The sequence below is a fragment of the Denticeps clupeoides genome, chromosome 12 (genome assembly GCF_900700375.1).
Source record: "Denticeps clupeoides chromosome 12, fDenClu1.1, whole genome shotgun sequence".
In the NCBI taxonomy this organism is placed as follows: domain Eukaryota; kingdom Metazoa; phylum Chordata; class Actinopteri; order Clupeiformes; family Denticipitidae; genus Denticeps; species Denticeps clupeoides.
The window spans coordinates 15542509-15563241 of record NC_041718.1 but is presented as its reverse complement, the minus strand read 5'-3'; the positions used below and the strand labels follow the sequence as shown (position 1 = coordinate 15563241).

Here is a 20733-nt window from a genome sequence, read left to right as displayed (position 1 = left end):
GTCTCCACTTTTTGTTAAGTACATAACTGCACATGTGTTCATTCATAGTTGACAGTAGTGTGTGCATTTGGCAGGATATACATACACACACACACTCACTCACACACACACTGATTTTTATAATAATAATTAAAAAAAATTTTTTGCTGTGTTTATGCATCACAGCAAAAGTTTAGTATATATGTCAATAATCAGACTAAGCTGTAGCTTCCCCACTACTCTGGTATACAGTTGAAAGAAAATGTATGTGAATCCTTTGGAATTATATGGAATTTAGCACAAATTTGTTATAAAATGTGATCTGATCTTCACAAGAATAGAGAAACACAGTTTGCTTAAACTACTATTGCACAAATAATTATATGTTGTAATTTTTTTTAACACCATGTAAACAATCACAATCACAAAAAGTGTGTGAACCCTTGGATTTAATAACCGGTTGACCCTGCACAATTGTCAGGAGTAGTTCTTGACCATTCATATCTCAGTTCAATAATGTTCTTGGGTCTGGTGTGAATCGCTTTCTTGAGATCATGCCACAGCATCTGAGTTGTTGATTTACTTCTGCGTTGTGTCATTGTCCTGTTGCATCACCAATCTTCTGTTAATCTTCAGTTGATGGCCAGATGGCCTTTAGTACTCCTGAAAATGTTCCAGGTAAACTTCGATTAAACAATCTGTCTGGACCCTGACGCAGCAAAGCAGCCCCAAACCCTGATGCACCCTCCACCAAACTTCACAGTAGAGGTGAGGTTTTGATGTTGGTGTGCGGTTACTCTTTTTCTAACATAATATTTTCCCAGTAGGGATGTGGAACATCCAGGTGCTCTTTTGCAATGTTTCTTTGGGACAGCAATGGCTTCCTCCTGCCAACAGGGATGCTAGCATGTGACAGAGATTTTTGTATGTCTTTAGTTGACACTCTAGGATTCTTCTTCACCTCATTGAACATTCTGAACTGTGCTCTTACTGTCATCTTTACAAAACAGCTTTGTGCTGAACTTCATTTATAAACAGTTTGTCTGGACTGGTGAAGAGCAAGTCTTTTGGAGATACTTTAATAACCTTTTCCAGCTTCATGCAGGTCAACCATTCTTAATCAGAGGTCTTCTAAGAGCTCTTTTGTGCAAGGCATTTTTCACAATAGGCAATGCTTCTTAAGAAAAGCAAAGCCTTCAATCGCATCTCATCGGACTCCAGGTTGCCTGACTTCTTGCTCTTGGAGGTATCCCATTAGCCTTGGGGTTCACATACTTTTTCAACCTGCACTGTGAATGTTGACTTGGTGTGTTAACACAAACATGAAACATGTAATTAATTGTGCAGTATTAGTTTGGAATTAGTATAAGCAGACTGTTGTTGTGACGAAGAAGAAGAAGGCAAATACATTGTATTTTACTTGATTTCATAATAAAGACTAAATTCACATAATATGATTGTGTACCATTGTAATTATTATGAAAATATATAATGGGTTATTGTGATATTATTTGCAAACATTCCCAATTTAATAGCACCCCCTGGTGGATCGTATGCTTAATAATAAATAAAGCAATAAATCTTAAAGTAGTTACGGCAACAACAGCAGATATTGTGGTATCACAACACGTAGTTTATAGAAAATATATTTATAATAGGAACAAATATATAAATGTACTGTATCTGTGTTTTTGCAAGATTGCACAAATGTATCAAATTTAGGTAAAAATAAAAATATTTGAAACTGTAGAATAAGTTACAGCTAAATTAATTAAATAATTTAACACAAATGCAGTAAGTGGAATAAAACATAATGAATTTATATTTCATAGTCAGTAGGAGCAGAGTACAGTGTTTACTCCTGGCATTGGCTTGTGAAAATGTACCACCAATATTATGTTTTTCCTTTTTTTTTTTCCTTTTTTTTTAATGTCCATAAAAATTCAAAGCAACTGCATTTTCAGACTCAAGTACAGCATTCGACTCACACACTAGGCATGCAGCGGAGGGTTCTGGCCCACGAAATGCAAACATCACACAGACGCCACACTGGTAATAGAACACTGTTCAGGTTCATGCTGCTCTGAGAATTTATTTAAATGAGTGCTGTTTTTTCCGTTTAATTCTTTTCACTTGTGCTCCTGTCGGGACGTGTATTGTGGACAGGCAGGCAGCAAGAGTCACAGTTCATCACTTTTTCGTCAAGCTAGAAAATCAGGTACATCACATTGTTTACTGACTTTTTTTGAGACCACAAACATTCCAGCAACACACTCTAGGGGATTAGGTTTGGTAACAATCAGAAAGCATGACTTTTTGCATAGTATTAAATGAACAAAGACATTGAGTTCTTTATTTACAATTATTGTAGAGATAAAAAAATTCATAAAAACAAGATGGATGAACACTTATCTTTTACCCATACATTGCTAGTGCCAGACAGTACTGTTGGCATTTAATCTTCTTGGATTCACAAAATGCATGCTGCTAAGTACAGTACATAGAAGCAGTTTGATGTATTGCAAGATATATTATTACTAGTATTCTTATTATTCATATTAGAATGATTCAACATTGTTTTGTTCGCTCCGATGTTTGTAATGCATGTTTAAAACTGCATCCGTGTTAGAGCTCAACATCGGCAGGCCTCTGTGCAGAGTGTGTCCAGTTGTACTGATGACCTAGTAGAGCAAAATAAGCTGCAATAGGTAAGCACTGCAGTCCCTGTCCGCTTTGAACCTGGTCGGCGGTTATCATTTTCGATGAAGACAAGGGGACACATAAAAACGAATCCACCTCGGTGGGGACTGCCAGGAAAAAAAACGCAGGTCCTGCTTTAAAATGAGGGCTCTCTATAATGGTCCTTTTGCTGAAGTCCTTTTACGCATGCCTGAGCTAACAGTTAAAGCTTGTTCACCCTCTCCAGATGAAGGAATCGGCTTTTCTTTCATAAGAAAAAAAGAGGAAATAAAAGCCAAAAGGAACAAATGAAAAAGGAGTAGGTCAAGGAAAATATGGGAGAGTTCGATTGGTTCAGCTTGCATATTGAGCATATAAAATCATGCTTCTCCAATGGCTCCAATTATGAATAAGAGAAATGACTTGGAGACAGTAGATTTTTAGGGTGCCTCCTGAAATTTGTCTTCCAAGAAGGGCCTTTTTAAAGGTGACCGTTTGTTGTGTAAAGCACAATAAATAGTTGACAACTAGCGAATACTGTTCGAGATGCTAGAGTATATATTTTGTGACGGCAGGAAGACAAGCTTGTTCAAAACACACAGAAGCACATCTACATTTACACCACAGGATTCATTCATATCCGGATAGTGCAGATTAGCATCTCTTTTTCTGTGTTTGTTTGTGTGAGTATGTGTGTGGATGTATATAAATGGATATATGTTTGTGTTTATGTGTGTGTGTGTGGCAGAAAAAGAGTCAAAAGCAACATTCCATTTTGTTATTTTTTTCAATTGTTCAAAATCAAAATGCCATCAGCTCTTTAGCTGGGTCCTTGCTTCGAAGAAAACACATGTGGAAATGAAAGATAAAAAATAAAAATTAAAAAAGGCAAAAGAAAATCAACACAATATATCACAAGATTCCAACACAATGTTTTGATTCCCATACAAAGAAGCCAAATATAACTTGCAATTGTTTCTAACATAAAAAAACTCCATCCATCGCAGCCTTTGATGGGTCACACAAAATTAAAAATATTTTCCATTAAACAAGCAGTTTCTATAGAAGACAGTTTGTTAAATTTGACCTGAATGTCCTGCTCACTTTTGAGACTGACCTCAAGTTTGTTTCAAGCATTAAATTAAAATTCAAAAAAGATATAGAGACAGGCAGATAAATAGAGAGGGAGTAGAGAGAAATAAATCAAATATTTAAAAAAGAAAAATCTTAAAATCTATGGTTGGAAACAAATGGAGTCGCTCAGAGTTGATCCCAACATTTGTATAATACTAAGATGCCACATAAGAATTATATATTCCACTATATTTTGGTTTCTTGTGTTATTTTATCCTCTAAAAATATCTACAATATTTGACAAAATAGCAGGCAAGTCCAGCACACAGTTTGTAATATAACACACACAGTCCATTATTACAGGAGTACTCAACAATTTGAGCTGTTCCAACTACATCTGTTGTGTGGTTTTTGAACCCTACAAATAAAACCAGGACGTATCTACGGGTTTTGTAAACAAATTACATTCATTCTCTTTAGGACATAAATAAGTTAAAGTAGTTTTAGAGCCATTTAAGCAGAAAACAAGGCAACATGCCAACAAAGATAAACTATATATTTATACAGGCAGGAAAAATCAGTAGTATTATACAGGGTTTCACATGAGAGTCGAGTCCTTCATCAGCTATGCAAGAGCTTGCGAGACAGAGGTGGAACTTCAGCCACGGACCACTACTCATTTTTCCTGCCCTCGCTCTGATATATATATATATATATATATTTCATATATATTAATATATATTTGTGTGTCTGTGTGTGTGTTATATATATATATATAAATATCCTTGGGTTCCTCTTTTCCAACGGGTGCAAATCTACTGTGCAAGTTGAGCCCTGCAACCTTGATACACTTTTATTTATTTTTATCAAATAAGTCTATACAGTTAGGTACATGCCACACAAGAAACTCACAGACCAGTGAATTGAATAATCTGTCTTAACATAGCAGTCCACGGCACTTCCCACCAAATCAAAAGTCATAGAACTCAAATAAAATCAAAAGAAAAAAAGGAAAGGAAAAAAAATGTTCTAAATAAAAAAGTGGGTAATGTACATTCATGCAGTTATAGTAGCTGAATTCAACTTTTTTTTTCTTAAATTGTTATCAATAATAGTCTCTGTGATGTCAGTAGATAGGAGTGGTAGGTTTAAATCGGATACTGTTCCAGTCACTCCACCGGCATGTCTCCTTTGTTGCCACCAAAAAGCCCAAACTCAAAAAGAAGAAGAAGAACATGTTCAGAACACCTGTTCAGTCCGACGCGCACACGCCTCAGACGCGTGCGTTGGCTTTGTTGCGCTTGAAATATTATAGTTTTGTTGTTTTTCTTTTTAATAATAATAATGATGATGCTTTATATTTTCCCATGAGATGAGTGCTAAAGGGACGTTTCCAGACTATGAAGGGGGCTCCCTGGACTGGATGAAGCTGCGGATTTACTTGTGTCAGTGGTGAGGTTTATGCCGCTGTCGATGGCGTTGTTGTTCTTGTTGGGTGATGAAGGCTGGCTGGCCGAGTTCTTCCTCGCCTCGTCGTCGATGTCGGTGTCGTCTATCAGCGGGATGTGGGGGGTGGAGTCTTCTATTCTAAACTCAGGGTGTGTCATGAAATTGTGAATGGAGGTTCTTGATTCCGGTTTTTCCAAGCCTTCGTACAGTGAGCTACGAAACGCATTCACGACACGGATCTGCGGTGAGGGGACAGGTCGAGAAGAAACAAAAAAAAAACAGAACACTTTAAAAAGAGCGATCCTGATGCGTTTGCAACAACTGACATGGAGAGCCCACGGAATTCGGATTTAGGAGAGGGAGAGGGAAAAGCTGATTGAGATGCCACAGTCCAATGTCCTGCGGCCACAGAACTTGGGAAAGCATTCACAACTTACTTATTCACGTGCACTGAAACACTGTGGAGACTGCAGTCAGTCCACAAAAAAGAAACTCAAACAGAAGGTCAAAAGGAAACAGTTTGAAAAAGAAGGGAAAAAAAGGAGAAGACACAGGCAAATTCTGTTGGGAAGTATATGCTAAGATCCAACAGGGTGTATACCTAGAGACAAGCCACGTTAATAAAGAAAAATATAAATAATAATAAATACACACATGCAAGTTGAAGAAGTCTTGTGGTAAATCGGTTGGAGGAAAATATTACAGTTTCAGACCCAGGGTAGATTTTTAGGGCCACGAAAAAAACAGACAAAAAAAAATAAAAAAATACCCACAAAGACTCCCCTTATGGACGTACAAGCACATGAGGGAGAGGGTGAGATGGGTAGAACAGAGAGATGAGAGACAGGGGTTCGATGCCTGGGGCCATTGTTCCACGAAACAATGAGGCACACCACAGGATCAACAGCCAAACACACAACAATGAACATGCAGTGCACGACAAGACGATGCTGGAATGCACAAATGAACACAGGCACACGGACTGCTAAAGAAAGAAACAGCAACACCAACAACGATAGGTTAAAATGATAGTCGTAAACACACAAAGACGTGAACAGATGAAAATTCTATTCTTCTGTTCAACAACTCCATGCACATCTGTGTAAACACTCAAGTATAGGCCCAAATCATTTGACTGTATGCCAATAATCCGAACAGATTTTTAGTGATCAGTGAAAATCAAGGAACCCATTTTTGCAAAACACCACCTTCTCTTACGTTCACACTTCTTGCACCAAGTCAGAGGTTTACACTGGACCATTTGCAACCCAGAGATTACAGGAGAAAGAGGCTGTTTGGAATCTTCTAGGAACCACCACATGCTCTAGAGTCTCTGCTCCTGATATTTATTGCACCCAGTGTTCCATTAAAGGTATACTTTAATGAGAATGATAATCATCTTATGGCTTATTTATCTTATCAACCTATTCCAAGGATGTATGCTACCACATTGTGGATGCAGCACATTATTTTTCAAAATTCATACTCAGGTTTTCTCAAGTTTTAGTGGAATAGCAGAAATCACTAATCTTTCACTAATGTCTAACACAGTGGGCATCTCGGCCAAACACCTAAACACCTTGAAATAGAAAAGATACTAGACCACGCAACTTACGAGACTCAACCCTATACCAGTCTGAATGACAGATGAAAACAATGTCAAGACAAATCACATCGATGGGTGGTGTATTGGCCTGAGTGACCAAGCAGACTCTGGTTCAGCAACACATAACCACAGTGTAAAGCCACAAGACAATAATGGGTCCCTAAGGCCAACAGATAAGACAGGACTATGGGGGAGAGGCTCCACTCTCTTTGCACATCTTCTCCGCTGTATGGAGGAAGAGAGATAGACAGAATAGGCAGAAAACCATAGTCCCCTGCAGAAAGCCAGACTGCCCAGCAGCTGTAGCCATGTTCAAGCCAGGAGGTAAATGCAGAATTTTCTTTGGCATATACTTGAATGTTTACCCAACCCTGGTGGGTTTGTCAGCAGTAAAGAAATTAGTTCACATTATTTGTTTCTCAGACAACGGAGGGACTCACAACCTGAAATTCACTCCGAAGCATTCACCCTTACTCCAGGGCCCTTAGCACTCTGAGGGAGACAAACACATAAAACATTCAGACAAGAGTGCCCGTTGGGGAAATGGTGAAATTATGAGATGAACTGAATCTAAAGTCACACAATATGAAAGAAGAAAATGCAGTAAGAAAGCAAGAAGCCAGAAGCAAAGAAGAATATGCTCAAAGATGCCACCCTGCAAAAACCAAGCCTAGTATCCTTTTCAATTCAGTCTCAACATAGGGATCAAACCATACAAATCCGGCAGTTTAGTCACATTATATTTATGATAAATCCGAAGACACCATGCATTGTTGTGTTTTGATTGCTACAATGAATTTGACTTTTGGAAAAAGCATTTGTGAATAATTCAAGATCTGGTTGTAAGATCTTACTTTCAAAGATCCAAATCCTTAGCTTGGAAATTTGCTGAAACCAGGTAGTCTCCAAAATGTAAAAAAAAAATACATTAATAATAATAATAATAATAAATGTATATTTATTTTAAGACAGTGATGGAGGTTCATCAGACCAGACCTGGTCTGAACTTGCCATTTAACGTACATCACAACAGTATACTAATAATCAAAGTGTCTTGCCCAACTCGGCAACAATCTAGCAAATGTTACTCATGTGCTCTGAGGCTATAATTCTGATATTATGACAGCAAACAGACCTTCTCTGTCAGAAATGTTAATAGCAATGTATTCTTCCAATATTACGTTGCTATATTTACAGCATCGTCAGATATTTAGACTTATTGTACACTATTGGCCTTTTAATTTTGATGAGCTATATAATATCATTACATTTCTGTAATTACATTTTGGTTACAATGACAGCAGTTGATTATGATCTGGTTTGATTGCAACCACCAGTTTAATCTGTGCGGTTCTTGCCTGGGGACTGGCTCAAGGCCCTCGTGTGTACGAGAGCTTTATTGTAAGTAGATTTATGCAATACAATCTTTCTGGATTTGAAAATTTAAAATAGCTTATGTTTGTTGGTTGCTGTTGCTCGACCATGCTCAATTGATGCTGCTGCTCCGAAAATCTGTCCTGAGCCGAGTTTACCAAAAGCATGGAAGTGGTAAGATTGTTGATCTACAAAATTACTGCCTTCAGGAGACCTGGCCACTGTAATTCTTGAACTGGGCTCAGTGTCCTAAAAGCATGATAGCACTGGCTCAAAGAAGAAAAACTTAAAGCCGATACTAATTCAATGGTTTCAGAAAACAAGCTCCGTATGTAGAGCAGCCATTTTTTTAGGGCAGCGGGCATCTCTGACCAAAGCACAGAGAGATTTCACTCACGCCCAGCAGGAGCAGCAGTAGTGCTGGTAGGAGAAGAAAGGGCATTGGACAGGGACACGTGACTAGGACTAGAAACATTGGTTACATCTTGATTCTGGCTGGTGGTGGAGGACTGTCGCCTCAGGGCACCCTGAAAGGAAGTCCCGCTCTTGAACGTGTTGACTACTTCGATCTGCAACAGGGAGAAGAAAAATACATACGTACAGACATGTACAGTTGTGGAAGGTGTGTCTGAGAGAATGAACAAATGAGAATGGAGGAGTGGGGGGTGGCAGAGTAACAAGGGGAGAGACATATTTACGCTGAAAAACAACGTTGACTGAAGAAGGCTGCTCTGTCATGAATGTGAACACGTAGGGACAGCTAGTGAACGACCCATGTTTGGATTTGGTGGATTTAAAAAAGGGCTGAACCGGAGCGTCGAAGGAACTTTAATTGGAATCTTCAGCAGGTCTGTCGAGTTTGGACTTCACGCCGGGGGGGAAGAGTCCCCTGAGAAACATGCCGTTTACGGTAGATCTTTCACTCAAAGCACAAGACTACTGCAACAAATGCACAGACTCAAGAACATTTCCATGCATTCAGCTCAGTGAATTATCATGTTCCATAAAAGCCACACGCGCATGCCATTTCCGTGACTAAAACATGCTGCTTAAGTTAAAAAAAAGAACCACACCTCCATTGCATTACTCGGTAAACAACGTTAACATGTTAAAAAAATATTAAAGAGCTTACAAACACAGAAAAGAAAGAACTTGCAGGACCCAGGCATCTCACCTGAGTTTGGATTCGGTTTAGGCCTCGGAACCAGAGGATCTGACCACGCCGCAGCTCCCGTTCTGCATGGTCAATCTCCTCCTGGTCCTCGTTAAACTCCTCCTCTGGCACCTCGTCCTTCTGGGTCAGCTGGCCGGCTCCCTTCAGGAACCTCAACTTGCTGTTTGGGATTGTGGAGATCACCTAGTGTAGGGCAGACAGATGGGGAATCTCAATCATTATCTTTACAAATACCTGCAGCTTTACACTATTTTAGTTGCAGTCATAAAACGTTATTTTGATGATACGGTTGATCCATTGTTCTCGTCAGAATTACCTGACCCCAGACTAGTTCTCCCATCCCGATGAACACACACCACAACCACTTATCCAGGTTCAGCGGGGAGCAGCTGAAGGGCTTTCCTCCAAATTGCACAATCACAATCTAAGGGAAACACACACCTTTCAGCACTCCACAATTTCTGCCAGCAAGCAGACTGTGTTTTGATGGTAAAATCCATCAAAATCCTGATTGCTGAAATATTTCTTAGAAGGTCAAAGCTGTTAAATGCCTTTGACCTCGTGTTGTAGATTTTTACTACCTGGATGGCGAAAGTGCCAATGATGATAGAACAGAAGATGGGGTTTCTGTAGATGCCTTCAAACACATTCCTCTCGCCATGGATCTTGCGGGCGTTGATCTCGTTGAAGAGCTGCATCAAGACGAATGTGTTGAAGATGATGGTGTAGTGCTCAGAGGGAGGGGAGTGCAGGGGGGCATTTCGACCACTGTCAATGTCAAAGAGTTTCTCTCCTGTGGCAAACAATAGTTATTTGGTTATTTTACAACCGTCATCAAAAACTAATACCAGAATTGCTGATTACGTTGAGACTACTCTGCATCATTTTATTTAAGATGAAATAAATTTACCATATAATGCTAAAGATTTTTCTAATATTACACTACATATGATGAGTTGCAGTACATACCCACAAACAGCAGGGAGAAGATAAGAATGAGCTGGTAGACGGCATGGCCCAAGATGTTCTTAGTCATGGTGCTGGAGATGAGGGGTTTGTTCCTGCCGTACGGCTTCCTCATGAGCAGTGACTCCGTAGGTGGCTCTGTGGCCAGGGCCAAAGACGCGAACGTGTCCATGATGAGGTTCACCCACAGCATCTGCACTGCCTTCAGAGGAGAGTCCTGCGCAGGGAAGGATGGACAAAAAGAAAATTCAGCCTGACTGATTAAATCACCCACAATTCTGGTGGCGAAGTTTTTTCAAATGAACTTAAACCAAGTTCATTTTCTTCTAATTGTGTTGGAGTAAAAATTGAAAATGGGAAGTGAAGCAGCTTGTTTAGATTCAGCTGATCGTTTACCAATGTAGAATTTGGAAATTATTGCACACAATGACAATGCCACACAATGGCAATGGCAAGTCAGCCTGAGTATTTTAGATTTATTTAGAGCCTAGATATTTAGTTATTAGACATTGTTAGACATAATTTGACATGAATTAGCCTGATAAAAGGACAATATAACCTAAACGCACTGATTTTGACAGACCCTTCTTTTTTTAGGTAATGTATTATACCTGGATATTTTTATAAACTGGAGCGCTGGGCTTAAAAGGCCACTGACTCTATCTCCCAATCCTAATGGCCTGATTATCTGACTCCCAGCTAGCCTACTTTTTACAAGTCTATCTGTAACACCTTAGCCTGAAACCAAGCACCTGCAGTCTTCCGAGGAAAAAAGTATAGACATATGGCCAGAGGATAAAAAAGAAACCACGCCAACCTGTGTAATGCAAGCGCCAGTGAAGGCCACAATCACAGCCACCACGTTAACGGTCAGCTGGAACTGCAGGAACTTTGAGATGCTGTCATAGACGTTACGGCCCCACATCACTGCCTTCACAATGCTGGAGAAGTTGTCGTCTGTCAAGATGATGTCAGAGGCCTCCTTGGCCACATCTGTCCCTGCAATACCCTGACAAAGACAAAGAGGAAATGTCAGTCTGAGGGCACTGACCAGGTCCTGCCACGCAGAAGCAGAAGGTTATACTGTAATAAACATAAATATGATATCAATTATGAAAACATGTAAGAAATATATGATGAAACAAGCGTGACAGTACAAGTATGAAAAAGCAGGGCTAAGTATAGAACCTGATAAATGTTATGAGCAGCACATAAAAATTGTTTCTTAATGAAATATTACTAATCTTTACTACAATTTGTAAAAATGCAACAGAGACACTGATAAGATGACAAGAAGGACAAAAAGGACAAAGGTTGCATAGGAAAATTTGAATTAAAGGCACTAGGGGGCACTCTAACCCTTCTGTGATTACAGCGGACGCGACAAGTTTTGTTTTTCGTGTGTGAGTGTGTGTGTGTGTGTGTGTGGGGTAGCATGGTGCTTGCTGAGAAATGAGGGCACTGTGTATCTGCACAGCCGTGTGATGAAGAAGGGCACAGAGAAAGGATGAAATTACAACTTCATGGCCTGTTTTCCCTTCCGAAAGACTGGATGACACGCTGTGGTAAAGATAACCAGGTAACAGCATTCGAAATGACTGAACACCCATCTTCTCTCTCACCATGGCGAAGCCCACATCTGCCTTCTTCAGAGCAGGGCCATCGTTGGTTCCATCTCCTGTCACTGCTACCACCTGCCTCTGGTCCACCAACGTGCTGTCAATAATACCTAACGATACATTAAGTAATATATAAATAGTATTTCACCAAAATCATGATCAGCCACAAGATTAGAAAGCCTGTTGTCCAGCTGTCCTTCCTCTGAACTCTTTTGGTAAGTACTCGCCACAGGACTCCACATTTTGGAGATTTTTTTGACCAATCAAAACTGAAAAAGATCCACTCCAGCTGTCTGTGATTATGGGTTGTCGCAGCTTGATGTGTATTTAATGCATTACAGGGTGAATGAAACAGAAAGTCCATATATGAAATCCACCTGAATTTAGAAGTAGCTTTAGAATTCACTTTCTTCTTGAGTAGCAGAAAGACTGGCACATACCTTTGACCAGTGTGTGTTTGTCAGTGGGGGAAGATCTGGCCAGCACTCGCAGTTTGGGCCACACTTTGTCAATGCGTTCCTGCTCCACCTGCAGCACAAACACAGTCACATTCACCAGACTGCCCCCCTGTCACACAGTGTCCTCTTGCCATCTTTTTGACCAAAAAAAATCTGTTCCCTGACTATCAAGTGAAAAGGACTGCAGACATTCATTTGGACTTGTTTTCAGCCATGAATAATGGCAGAGAGAGCCTGAGCAAGGCACTAAAACGTGATACACCCGCTGCATCCCTGAATGCGGTACCAGCTACTGTACCTCTCCCTTCTCATTACGGATCCTTCTGTTGAACTCCTTGCCCTCAATGCACAGGAAGTCCTCTCCAGGATGAATGATGCCGCACTTGATGGCGATGGCCCGTGCCGTGTTAATGTTGTCTCCGGTAACCATGCGCACAGTGATCCCAGCACGCTGGCACTTCCGAATGGCATCAGGCACCTGGGAAAAGAGAGACAAACCTGACACTATAAAAAAATTATATCTTTGTGGGACCCTACATCTCATAAGCCTGTTCTTTGATAGTTTTTAGAAAGAATTTCACAAGGATTTCAAATCAATGCCCCAAATAATATTCTAAAAGATATTAACAGAATATTGTTAAATGTATACATATGACATATTATTTATTCTAGAGGGTGGGCCATTTATATGGATACACCTTAATAAAATGGGAATGGTTGGTGATATTAACATCCTGTTTGTGGCACATTAGTATATGTGAGGGGGTAAACTTTTCAAGATGGGTGGTGACCATAGTGGCCATTTTGAAGTTGGTCATCTTGGATCTTTAGTTTTTTCAATAGGAAGAGGGTCATGTGACACATCAAATTCATACCACATTTTATCCTTATTGAACAATCTCACTGATATTAGAACAGTGTTCATTTGCAATAACTACAAAATGGTCTGGTCTTTCTAGAAGCAACACTCTTTTATAGATCATCTTTAGGATGATGATCCTGTAATTCTGTTCTCTGCATTCTTTCTGCAACGCTTTATGAAATCATGAACATAAAAAATGCCTGGAGGGAAGTATTGTACATGCAGATGAGTATATTAACAAACCCATATTCAAATCCTATTCAAACATCTCAAACCATCAATCAATATATGCAGAGTGGAATTTACTATGGCACATTTTTTCCAGTCTACAGAGCATCTATTCTATTCTATCCCACTCTATTCTGTTTTATTTTTCTTTGTGCAGTGATTCATCTGACTAATCCTCATTTGCTACTGCCGACTGCATGTCTGTAAATGGTTATTATTTCTGTTCATCTATTGTGTCTTGATCTGGTCGCAGAAAAAAAATTAGTATGTGATCCATAAAGACTGTCTAAATAGAAAGCCCTATTTCCTGTTGAAACACAACAGACTAAAAGCTACCAATGACTAGATGTTTCCCCTGTTGCACGTATACTTATTGGGTGCTATTTATTGCTTTGAAGTAAAATTACATAATGTATGATGGTCTGTTAAACACAATAATTAACATAACATAACAAACTGAGTTAGCACAATCAATCTGAAATAATAATACAGGACAGCCAGCTGGACTGCTTGAAAAAACTGCCCTTGACTACAAACAACAGGCCACTTCAGTCTATTTCTGGTAAAATTCCACAGTACAGAAACTCACAAATGTCCTACTCTGAGGCCCACCTTGATACAGGCTAGTACTGAGTACAGTAACAATATCCTAATTCAACGGCTTTTGCAAGTTGGCATCTCCTAAATAGCATGATTATTCTAGTGTTTAACAGAGAAAATTATGGCCATAATCCATAATTCTACAATCAGACCCTGCCCACTGAATTCACTGTCCATAAGAAGATCAGATAACATCGACACCTTCAAAACACACATAATAAATCTGTTCACCACAGCCACAGCTACTCAACCCTTATATAAAGTACATTATAAAATACAATAAATATTGTTAAAATACAAAAAAAGTTGATCTGAAGTTGTTCTGACATGCCAGTAACATATAAGGGGGATGCATGTTATTGATTACACTAGCCATGCCATCCTGTCCTTAAACACTTAAAACAATCAGACAGATGCCAGACACTTTGGCTAGACATTGATGCTATCTACTCGGACAGACATCACAGCATTTCTTAGAATTTGTTAATCGTAACGGCTGTCAACCTCCACTTAACTCACTGGACACAAGCCACAAACGGATACATCAATAATGGAGCGTGGCAGAGGAAGGTGACTTGGTAACTTTAGACACCAAACTCACACAAACGTATTTGTTTCCAGCTGCTCCCATTTCACCTGGGTCTATTATCTAGAGGAGGGAGGTGAATCTAACCCTATGCTGACTCACGCTGTTCTGGCACATAAGAGTTCAAAGTCCATCTTCCGTTCATCTAATGTATCATGCATGGATAAGAAGTTCTGATCAGTGGGTTCCAGGAGAACAATGCATTTCACACCTTACGTAAATCATTTTAACACCAATATCTGGAAAGAATAACCATTATTATATATATGTAACAACAATTTGCATTATCTGGACTTTTTTTAACATAAACTCATATGTGGGCAAATTTAATTCATGATAATTATGTAATTGTATAATTGTAGGAAATATTACATTATAATATTATATTATAAGTAACATATATAAGTATACATGGATGTTTTCAGTTAAATGAAAATATATTTTTGTCATTTATATGAGCATCTGCATTCCATAATAGGATGCAAGGAAATTAAAGCATAACATATTTGTCTATATAAGTATAAGAGAACACCTTACATATACATTTACATCATGAACAAAATGTCAGATACAATAACGGAATTAATACAATTATTATCAGCCTATCAGCCAAAGGTTTGGACACACATACTCTGTGGCCTTTATGGAGACTAATATGGCTGCGTTGTTCACTATTGTCATCAAAAGCTGCTTCATGAGATGCTCATTAACATGATTGAATAATAAAAAAGTGTTCAGCATAAACCTTCAGGACTGCTGGAAACCATCCCTGTTGTTAAAGTGGAGCCAAAACTGTTAAATGCTGCAATCACAGCAAAAGCTTCCTGATTTGGAGAGACTCAGATGTTCAACTTTTGCATTTTTTTTGTTTATTACATAACCTCATGTGTGTCATTTCATAATTTTGTGTATTAAGTTTTGTTATATAAAGTAAAAAATGGAAGACCCATAAATGAGAAAATGTGTACAAAATTCTTCCTTACCTCGGGTCTAACTGGGTCTTCAATGCCAACCACACATATTGCCGTCAGGTCAGTCAGAATATTGTTTTCATCATCCCAGTTTGGTTCAGGGTTGCCAGAGAAGTCTCGGAATCCCACACAGATTGTTCTCAATCCATCACAAGCCATGGGTTCAATCACTTTCTTCACCATTTCATCCCTGTCCCGTGGCCTAAACACTCTAGCCTCCCCAGCCCCATTCAGGATATTTGAACACCTGCATTGCAATTAGTACATATTGTCAGAACAGTTTAATATTGTAAATTTCTAAAAACAAAAATGTAAAAAAGCAGTCATTTGTATCACTCACTTCTTCAGTATAATCTCAGATGCTCCCTTGCTGTACATGCGGAAGTTGCCATCTGGAAGCTTGATGACTGTGCTCATAGATTTCCTTACAGAATTGAATGTGTAGACCTTGTACAGCTTCTCTTCTGGAATCTGGTTGCGAATGGGCTGGTAGTCTCTCTTGAGATCCAGGACTAACCCCAGTAGACCACACTCGGTTTTGTTGCCCACCTGTTTCGGAAGACCTCCATCCTTGTCTGGAGGCTATGGGAAAAATAGATTCGTGAAAATCTGCATCTCATTCGGGGTTCCACATGGAACAGCACTGGGACCAAAGCATGTGCTGTTCATAGAAATCTTCTGACATATGGATTAGGCTGGCATAATATGAAAATAACACAACAAAGTTACTGATATGATGATATTTTTTAAGACCTGAACTGGTTGTACTTTCAAGGAGTCTCTGTCCCAGCATAATGATGCCAGTGTGTATATTACTAGAGATATGAAGAGCTTTACAGTGGACTGAAAATTTTTGTTGCCATGGAAATCATAGGCAAAGTGCTGTTAGGCAAAGTGACAAGGAGATGACTTATGTGCTCAATGGCTGGATGTATTTCACCCTCTAAGATTTTCTCACTCACTCTCCACTTCCCCCCGCTACTTCCCACTTTTATGTATGGAAGCTCTTGTGATTTACACAGTTTAAAATTAACCCTGGTTATGTTGCATATACAAATGAAAGTTAATACACGTGATGCTTGATTCACAAATCATTAGAATTTTAAAGTCAATGCATTGTATTAATACACTGATGTTTGCAATATGGCAAATTATGTGGACCTTAAATGTCATATGAAATGAGAAAAACTAATCCCACACAATCCCACACTGTGCATGACATTTTTGACTCAATTTCATTTTAGCAGTCCAAAGGAAATTGACTGGGATGATCATTATTTTGTGGTCCCTGCAATCACATTTCTTCCTGGCTTTTATGTCACACTACACTGGCAAGGATCAAACGGTGACCTTCAGTATGACAGCCATGCATTGTCAGCCATGTTTGCATATCAAACTGTAGAAAAGGGTAATTTACTTAAAGGTGCAACAACATGAGGCAAGGTGTCATATAATCTCTCGTATTTGCTGATGAGGAGCAGAGGGATTTAGAATCACAACAACAAATATGTCTCTCAAGCTGGGAGGAACTTGCAGAGTAATGGTATTTTAGCTGATACTGCATCTTTCTCCATCCTAAGAACTAGGTGTACAGATAGCAGCGGCACTGGAAATCTTGAAAGCAAAAATCAACAAATCTGATAACTGGCAGAAATGTTCCAGAGGGAAGAGATATGTTCCCAGTGAGAACATGCACAAACCAAGAATGTGTCTAAGGTCTGCTGGCGAGTCGGTGGAAAGAGCATGAGCAGATGATTAAGCCAGATAAAAGACAGTTTCCACGGTGATTTGTTAAGAGTACATCAGACAAATCATCAGGACCAGAAACAAGTGGCCTCCCTTCTGAGACCTTTTGTCTAGTTGAATTCATTTCTCTGCATCCTGACACAGTAGTTTGTCCTCTGAAAACAGACTCTAAAATTAAATTAATATCATATGAATAAGAACACTTCTGTGGACCCTTGCCATGCATATTTATGTAATATTTTTGGGTTGCTTGCATTTAAGTAATCTTCAAATATGCACTGAATGGAGCCAGGATTTGACAGAAGCCTAAAAAACTTTCACAAATCTCATAAATGTCTCCTGAATAATAAAACTATAACTTTTTTTTCTCAAACAACAGATTATGACACACAGGCAGAGCATTTTGACATACGCAAATGTGTCTTTCACTCCACAATTAATTCACACACATTGTATATTAATCACAACTAAGGTTTTGAAAAAAACGAATAAATAATTATTATAAACAGTAAGATTTTTTAAATAGTTGTGTTTAACCACATGATGAATATCGGCATCAATATGATACATATCTTTAAAGGTTTACAATTAAATTCTTATGTTCCAAAATCTGCAGGTACATATATCTCTGTACTAGTTTACCAATGAACCAGCATGTTGGCCTGCCCTGGTTCTTTATCATCACATTTTCTTATCATGGGACATGAGTTGCATGGGCTAATTTTTCGGAGGACCTAACCAAGGTCCTGTTTGACGTTGCATTCTTGTGCCCTGGGAGAGGAGTTGGCACAGGTAGTGCATAAGAACAGCTGTCCTCTCCCTGGTCAGTGGGTGCCACTGCGATCCTCGGCATATGGCACAGAGAGATCTGGCAGCGCCACTTCCTCTTTAGAGAGCGCTTTCACACAAGCAGCTCTGCCACTCCCACCATCAGCACCCCCTCCCTCACCACAGGCTCCCACTCCCAGCATTCCTGGCACCGCAGTGTCGTCCAGCTTCCCCCTGCGTCCCCGTTAAGGTCGTTTTCATTTTACCACTTTGATTTCAGCTCATTAAAGCGAGATGGCTGACAGATCTCACTTTTTGGGACAAGAGGTGAGCTGTCCAATTGAAAGGTTTAACATCAATGGAAACCTATGGCTTGTCAAGAGAATGCTAGCAGACCATCAGACTGCACACAGGGACAACAGCCCGATTACTGAGCTCGCCCGCCCAAGATGATTCTGTGCTCATCAATATAGAATAGATTTCCGGGGGCCGGCGGGATACATTACCTTTCCACACTGAAGATGACACCACAGCAACAAACAACAACAACGTCACAGAATGTCTGTTGACCTGACATGGTGTTATGGCTGAAATGCTTTACTTTTCTCCAGAATGACAGAATGAAGGGACTTCCATCAGAATCAAAATCACGTTTATTGGCCAAGTATGTGAGTGAACACATCTAGGAGTTTGATTCCATCAAGCAGTATAAAGAACAACATTCAGTTGCATTGTCCAGAAGCACACAGGATTGTCAAATAAAAAAGGTCACTGCCTTCACATCCATATGATGTCTTTTCCATCATAGAATTGTACACTGTAGAATTGCTCTTATGGAGGCTATCAGCTGAAATAGTGTAATGTTCTGGTATAACCAGGTAAATATTTACATTTACAGCATTTATCAGACGCCCTTATCCAGAGCGACTTACAATCGGTAGTTACAGGGACAGTCCCCCCTGGAGCAACTTAGGGTTAAGTGTATTGCTCAGGGACACAATGGTAGTAAGCGGGACTTGAACCCGGGTCTTCTGGTTCATAGGTGAGTGTGTTACCCCTAGGCTACTACCACTCCATACGGTTTGAGTTTGAGAAGTGTAGTGTAAAGTGAGAAGTTGAGAGTGTAAACGGTTTGAGAACATATCTTGAGCTGGTCAAGCAGCTCAAACTGTTCATTTGAGTTTAAAATTATATATTACTATGATTGTTTTATGCTAATAATTATTATTGACTAAAATGCTAATATTATTATTGACTAACAGCTAATATAATTTGGTTTTCTAAAAAATAAAAAGAAATACTCAATTTCTAGCCCTGATGCTGAGCCATTCATCTCCACTGTGACTTCAGTGATGCCCACCCATCAGTAACCCGGCCATCTGTGCAGAACGTTAGTCTAACCTTCTCTAAAGCATTTATGGAGAACAGTGTATGTGACACATTCAGAGGAAGCTTTGTTCGCACAGTTCCTGGAGTCACTCTTTTCCGTGTATTGCATTTCAGGACAGTGCTAAGGATACTTCATGGGCACAGGCAGATACACAAGGATCCCTTCACAGCTAAGAAACTCCCAATATTGCAGTGGGAACTGCAGAGTAGCGTCAAGCAAAATGACAAAAGACCAATATCAGGTGTAATTTCCCAATCCATTAACATGAATATTTCATCACATACATAGATTAGAAGATCTCTCTGTGGTTAGCAAAGAGTGTAAGAATCATGATTTCATGGTCATGAGCTTCAGAGAGTTCTCTGGAAGATTATTGTCTGTCTACATCTTGGTCCCTCAACTAAAGTCTGATGTGATCAATAATTAGATCACTCAGTCACTTTGTACCTCCCACTGTTGTCCCACTTGTATCGTTTTTTTACATTTTACACTACAAATTGAGCTCAGTGTCTTATGTGTAATCTGCACATTTATACCTCTTTCCACACTCATTTCATTTATGTCTTTTATTTTAATTTTTCAATAGATACATATACAGTTTTTCTCTTGAATTGCATATGAAAGACCCCCATTTCCCATAAGGCACTTGGCTCAGCACCCACAGGCTGTCCGTGCTACTCTAGCTACAAAAACAGAAACGACCGCTTCACGTGAGGAGATGTGCCAGGCCAAAACTCCAAGCAGATGGTGAGGAAATAATCGTTCTAATTAGTACAATTTCTTTGGAAGGCATGACCAAATGTAGGACACATCCCAAGCTGTGAAGTGTCTTATTCGTAGGACCTAGGTTACTATTTTAAAAATGTCATGCTTTGGGGCCTTTTCTAATTTAGAATACATACATTTGATTTTATAATGTGCTTCTCTGAAAGAAAGGTGTTTAATTAATGTATCATTTAATTTAAAATATATCAAGGGATGGTAGTCCAAATTAGTGCTTTCATTTCTGCCACTGGTGTCCACATACCCTGAGGTGTTTTAAAGAGGTCTTCTTTATTAAGCCGGAATTAAGATGTCTCCAGTTATGGCTGAACATGTATTTACTGTAGTGCAGGTTGAAACAATTAACCCAGCAGTCTAGTTTGGAAAGAAACTAGTCTAATAATCTCATCTAATTAACTAGACTTCTGATAATCTAGTAGCA

The 20733-nt window shown here is 39.3% G+C and overlaps 1 protein-coding gene across 17 annotated transcripts in view; it reads right to left on the bottom strand.

Moving 5' to 3' along the window:
* Window positions 1-2029: 2029 nt before the first annotated feature.
* The window catches only part of atp2b2 (ATPase plasma membrane Ca2+ transporting 2), a 101806-nt gene continuing 83102 nt past the window's right edge, over window positions 2030-20733 (bottom strand). For 7 of the 17 annotated variants that reach the window (XM_028999460.1, XM_028999457.1, XM_028999462.1 and 4 more), the window contains 12 exons: window positions 15966-16207; window positions 15638-15872; window positions 12677-12856; window positions 12361-12448; window positions 11924-12030; window positions 11119-11310; window positions 10305-10518; window positions 9917-10128; window positions 9652-9759; window positions 9336-9518; window positions 8644-8730; window positions 2030-5420 (listed from right to left, as the gene is read on the bottom strand). In XM_028999460.1, the coding sequence (XP_028855293.1) occupies window positions 5112-5420; window positions 8644-8730; window positions 9336-9518; window positions 9652-9759; window positions 9917-10128; window positions 10305-10518; window positions 11119-11310; window positions 11924-12030; window positions 12361-12448; window positions 12677-12856; window positions 15638-15872; window positions 15966-16207 (2157 nt within the window). In that variant the 3' untranslated portion in view covers window positions 2030-5111. Of the gene's footprint in view, window positions 5421-7227; window positions 7280-8558; window positions 8731-9335; window positions 9519-9651; window positions 9760-9916; window positions 10129-10304; window positions 10519-11118; window positions 11311-11923; window positions 12031-12360; window positions 12449-12676; window positions 12857-15637; window positions 15873-15965; window positions 16208-20733 lie in introns of all 17 variants that reach the window. The other 10 variants (XM_028999467.1, XM_028999470.1, XM_028999474.1 and 7 more) reach the window with 6 other exon arrangements.